The sequence below is a fragment of the Protopterus annectens genome, chromosome 8.part0 (assembly GCF_019279795.1).
Source record: "Protopterus annectens isolate FY-2018-M chromosome 8.part0, PAN1.0, whole genome shotgun sequence".
NCBI classification, from domain to species: Eukaryota; Metazoa; Chordata; order Ceratodontiformes; family Protopteridae; genus Protopterus; species Protopterus annectens.
The window spans coordinates 645,416,547-645,422,546 of record NC_056741.1 but is presented as its reverse complement, the minus strand read 5'-3'; the positions used below and the strand labels follow the sequence as shown (position 1 = coordinate 645,422,546).

The 6,000-nt window shown below is 42.3% G+C and overlaps 1 protein-coding gene across 3 annotated transcripts in view; it reads right to left on the bottom strand.

Moving 5' to 3' along the window:
* Positions 1-6,000, bottom strand: part of LOC122808962 (sodium- and chloride-dependent GABA transporter 2-like) — a 1,071,132-nt gene that overhangs the window by 611,281 nt on the left and 453,851 nt on the right. For all 3 annotated transcript variants that reach the window (XM_044080126.1, XM_044080127.1, XM_044080128.1), the window contains one exon: positions 1-124. This exon is cut by the window's left edge and continues 17 nt beyond it. In XM_044080126.1, the coding sequence (XP_043936061.1) occupies positions 1-124 (124 nt within the window). The remainder of the gene's footprint in view (positions 125-6,000) is intronic.

Genomic DNA, 6,000 nt, shown 5'->3' with positions numbered 1-6,000 from the left:
TTGCATTTGGCCCAAGGCAGTTCTGAAGTAAAAGAGCTGAAGAGGTAGAAGAAAGTCCAAGCCAAAACAACGACGTAATATAGATTCAGCACTATTACAATCACTTGAGTTGCATATCCTATACCTGAGAACAAAGAAATGCATATGTTACTTGTTCTGTTCAATTTTAGCAGTTGAATATTTCAAAAAAGTGTTCATCAGGCCTTTAAATAGTTACTGCAATTACAACATATACAGTAGCTCTCACATAATGTGAAAGACAATTTTGTAAATTTTTTCATTAAGCTGAAAAACTCAAAGGAATGAGTATAATAGACTCCTCCCATACCCACAGTGCTGGCTAAGAGCTGAGACTAATCATCTATTCAACTATCAGTTAACTTTAGCCATATTAATTGTGTGATGTCTTCCACATATGAGGAGTGAGTACTGGAGTTACCCACACCACTGGGCACAATGGGTATAATGCACTATCCCATCATGAACCTCAGTTCTGGTCTTCAAATAGTCTTCTTCTGACCAAAGAACATGTAGCAACATAACAAAAGCCATGCTAGGGATCTGTTGATTGGGAGTTATTCCTCTTGCCTTCACCATTTGCAGACCAATATCATGAATCATCACATACCCATAAGGGATTCACAAAAGGGCTGATAAACACTGAATCCACTTTACCCATTCTGTCATCTTACCAAACTTAGGTCATCAGTGCTATAGACAAACTCCTTGTCTCTATGTCATCAACCCATAACATAAACGATTCTAACACACTTACACTAACAAAGCATTACCACAAAGGAGGATACAAACAGCTGATCTTTCATTTAAATTATTTAAAACTTTATTTTCAGACAGTTCCCTTAATCATGCTCAGAGTCACAAAGAAGCTGGATCCTAACCCAGTACAAACTGAGCACTAGGCAGTAAAAATAATCCTGAGTGGGGCACCAGCCCGTAGAAGAATGCATTTGTATGTTCATTCATATGTGGTATGCATGCCTTTGAACATTTTATGGAATCAGTGTAACAACTGGATAACCCACTAAAAACCCATGCAAACACAGGGAGGATGTGCAAACACTGCAAAGAAGACACACCAGCTAAGAACCTAAATGGGCAGCCAAGCACAATGAAGCAGCAACAGTAACACTTGTTACGTTCTAACATGAATAAAGGCCCTGCAGATAAATAAGATTGTAGTTGCATGTCACTAGTAACACAATATGTAGATGTCATTAAACCCTAGTGACACCTCAAAGTGTTTCGCTAGGATCATCCTAGTGACACCACTGTGCAACCAGTATTACCTGTTCATATTTACATTAATAATTTGAAAACCATGCTACATACAACTAATTGACAGATTTCATCTTAATGCTTACAAGATAGGCAACCCAACTAACTGCATTAATATTTAACCTCAGTCTTATAGAGGAAGATATATTAAATGTTATTTATGTTTATGTTTATTTATATTGTCATAATTTTCATACTTCTGTAAATAATTCAACAAACAGCACAGGTAGAACTGCTTATCCTCATATGAAATCTCAGAGCTGGATAACAAAATACTGCTGCTGTCAGCATGTGTGGTACATTTAATAAGATATTATAACTGGTTTATAAAATATTACAAAAATTAATATTTACTATGGTATAAGATTTGTAAAATATGCATTTGAAGATCTGTCCCTCCATCCAGCTCTGCAAGATATTCAAGAGACTACTGTCGGAGCCACAGTAGCAACTGAAGAATGCAGTCATATCACCCTACCTCCCCCACTAATTGTTTTGGGACCAGATTTGTTGTCTTCCTACTGAAGGATGAAATATACCTCCAAGACATATAATTCTTTTCCAATTTTGCTGTATGCCAGGTATATATTGTATCAACATCTATACATGTATATCTACTGCTGAAACAGTACAGATGCTATTACCCTTGTTGTTGCATTTCTCAGTATGTGCTGGATCACCAAGCAGTTTATTCTTACACTGTTTGCTTAGAAAGGGTTGGGGCCTATGCTCTTTAAGGTTATGTTAAGTACATACAGCTATGAAAGACAAGCCTCACATTTTTCTTCTACTAATTACCTTCTTTACCCTGTTAAACCTTTATTTCCTTAAACAGAATGTATGCTCTGTAAACTTTACACTAAACCATACCTACCTATTGCTTCCTACTGACCAGCTTCACACTTGCCTATGAAGGCACAGACTGACTGGCTCCCACTTGTGACAGAGCAATAATCCTCTTCCTCCACACAGACCCTTCATCTAGACCTCAATGAAGAGTAATTCAAAGCTTTCCATTTCTATTTTTTGCAGCTATAATCAGAATCATGTGGACCATTCCTAATTTCATTTTTTAACTCATCAGAAAAGTTTTGACTGTGCAACCAGGCATACCTCCTTATTACCACAAATGACACTGCATTTATAGAAATGGTATAAGCCCTTTCCAAGGCAGTCTTTAAAGCATGGCCAGGATTCAGTAAACTCCGTGTAGGAATAGTGTTATTCCTACATGGAGTGAATGGTGTCCATGTCCGCATCCCCTTCTCGGCAGAGTGCTTTAGATATTAATGAAGACGCATTACTAAGATGGATCTGAGGACATGGATACTGAATGAGTGCAGGGGCATGTTGCAGTAGTGCTCACAGATCTGTAACATGCCCCTGCACTGTCAAAGTGCCTTATGGCACTTTAGAATCTTTTCAGTGTCCGTGGAGACAGAAAAGAGATCTGTGAATGGAATGCAATGCAGGGTGTGTGTGACAGGAACTGTAACACACACCCTCCATTGTGAAAGTGTCATATGGCACTTTATAGTTAAATAGTGCCCTCAGACACACACCTCTCAACCCTCTAGAGCAAGCAATCTAGCCAAAGAATCTCATCAAGAATGATGCCACAATATGAAGACAAGATGATCAATTTCAACAATTGGCTTAAGTTTTGGTGTCATTCAAAGGGGATCCAGTGCCTGTCAGCCTGGGATGACATGCTCGACAAGCCACGATGCTTCGCTAGGGATGGCTTGCACCTGTCACCCCTGGGCTTTTGGATATTGGCAAAGGCTCTTGCTAGCCCCATAGTGCCTTTTTTAGGCAAGGCTCAAAAGACAAACCCACCTACATAGGTATCACAAGGGATAAGAAACTAAGAGTAATGCTACTCAATGCCAGAAGTCTAAACCTCAAGATGCATGCACTTGAAACTCTCCTTAGCATGGAAAACATTGATATCTGTGCAGTAACAGAAACCTGGTTCAAGGCTCCCGAGAGCACCCCAGCACTACCAGGTTATACCTCATACCATGCTTTTCGGCCCCAAAACTTGGACTGAACCACAAAAGGAGGGGGAGTATCAATATTCGTCAAAGATACCCACACCTCCAGGTTGGTGGCACAGCACGAAGCATCAGAGACTCTCCATGTGCAACTAACAGTGGGTAAAACTGCCTTCCAGTTTATAGCCTGCTACAGACCACCCTCCCAAACCCAGGAACCCCAGTCGTCCTTCCTGAGAACCTGGAAAATATGAAGGTCTCTCCAAACACCATTATATTGGGTGACTTCAACTACCCAAACATAGACTGGGAGCATTACTCTAGCTCCAACACCCTAGCCCAAAGGTTCCTAGAATTTATAAACTCAAAATGCTATGGAACAAACTGTTACCCACTCCCACAGAGGGGAAAACATACTGGACCTGATCATCACCAACAAGGGGACTCTATGTTCCAGGCCAGAAGTGTATCCCTCACTGGTAAGATCAGACCATAAACTAATCTCACTGGATATTCACATCCCGACCCCACCCCCTGCCCAGAAAACCACAATGAAAAACTTCTCTAAAGCAAATTTCACACTCCTCAAAACCGAGGTGGAATCCTTCAAAGCCCCCGGGCCTGTAGAAAATACGGCCCAGACCACAGAATCCTTTATAAATGCAGTCTATGAACACCTTCAGGAATGCATGGATCATGCAATCCCAAATAAAACCAAGACCCAATCCTCCAAAGGTAGACATCCTGTCTGGTGGACCCCAGCCATAAACAAACTATACAACAGAAGGAGGAAGCTACTACATGATAGAGCAAAATCCCAAAAAGGGAAGGCATCTCTGATCAGTATTAGCAAAAAACTACAGGCACTCATAAAATCGTCTAAGGCCAACTTCGAGAGAAAAATTGCACAGGACACTAAGGATAATCACAAGGCTTTCTTTAGTTATGCTAAGAACCTGGGTGGGAATTCCCAGATATGCTCAGAATTAGTCCAAAATGACAAAAATACACCAAACCCACAGACATTGCCAACATCCTAGCTGACAGGTTCAGTGCAAACTCCCCCCTCCCCACCAAAAGGGCAAATATCTATCCCAGCAGAGTGCTGCCCCCCTGACATCTCAGATGCTCAGGTAAGAGCCGCCCTCTCCAAAGCAAAAAACACAGCATCAATGGGAACAGACGGTGTCCCAGGCTGCGTCCTACATGAACTCCAAGAAGAGCTAAACCCAAACATAAAACTACTGTTCAATCTCAGCTTTACTACAGGATATGTACCCAAAGAGTGGCGTACAGCAACAGTGGTCCCTCTCCACAAAGGTGGTGCCTCAATGGATCCTGGAAACTATCGCCCCATAAGCCTGAATAGCTTGGTCTGCAAAGCTATGGAAAGGATCATCATGGATCTCATAAATAAAGATATTGGGGACCTACAGACACTGGATCCTACCCAGTTCGGCTTTGTTAAGGGCAGATCCTGCCTCTTAAACCTGGTTGATTTCTTTGAAACAGTCACCAAGGCCATTGACGAGGGGAAGGTGGTCCACACAGCCTACCTGGACCTCGTAAAAGCCTTTGATACAATACCCCACTTGGGCATTATAGATAAGCTCACCAGCTTAAATATAAACCCCTATGTCACTAGATGGGTTGCAAACTGGCTCAAGGACAGAACCCACATGGTTAGAATTGCTGGAGCCATGTCAGACTCCAAACCAGTTACAAGTGGCATCCCACAAGGCTCAGTCCTGGGACCTCTCTTGTTCAGTATATATTTCTCAGAGGTACAGGCCAACATGGAAGGACTGTGGCTGACCAAGTTGCAGATGACTGCAAACTGGGCCATAATCAAATCTCCAGCTGACACAAGCATCCTCCAAAAGGGCCTCATAGAAACAGATAATTGGTGCCAGAGCCATGGCCTCAAGCTAAATGCCAAAAGGTGTATAGTCATCCCCTTTGGCAAAAACAAAGTGCCCACAAATTACCACATAGGTGGTAATCCATTAAGTACAGAAGAAGTAATTAGGGACCTGGGGACCCAAGTTGATAGCAATCTCTCATTTGACAACCACGTGGCCAAAGTGGTTAGAAAAACATTTTATATAGCCCACCTAATCATGAAGGGATTCACATCTAGATCAGGGGAGGTCATCATGCCTCTTTACTCATCCCTCATCAGGCCCATAATTGAGTACAATGCCCCTTTTGGGATGTACCTTACCAGACACCTGCAGCAACTGGAAAGACCCCAAAAGTACCTCACCAAGAGGATCAAAGGGCACAAACAGATGCCATATGCTGCCTGGTTAAAGAAACTCCAGCTCTGCTCAGTGGCATACCACCTGCTCAGAGGCGATCTGTGCCTGATGTATAAAGCCATGTCCAACCCTGAATTAATGGACATGCTGCACCTCAGAAAATCCAAATCCCATCAAGCTACACGCTTGAGAGACTTGAACCTCAGCACTGAAATAAATAGGACATGCTGGAGGGACAGATTCATAACCCAGAGGCTCCCTTCACTCTGGAATAAAATCCCAGTCCAGGTTACGCAGAGTCCCTCACTGAATCTCTTCAAGAGGAATCTTGAAGAGTGGATGGGAGATCGTAGGTTTACCCCGGGTATCACTTCTGTGTCACTGTTAGACAGAGGCACAGTATACTAACCTCGAAAAAGGGCATAGCAAAATTAATTTAAAATGGG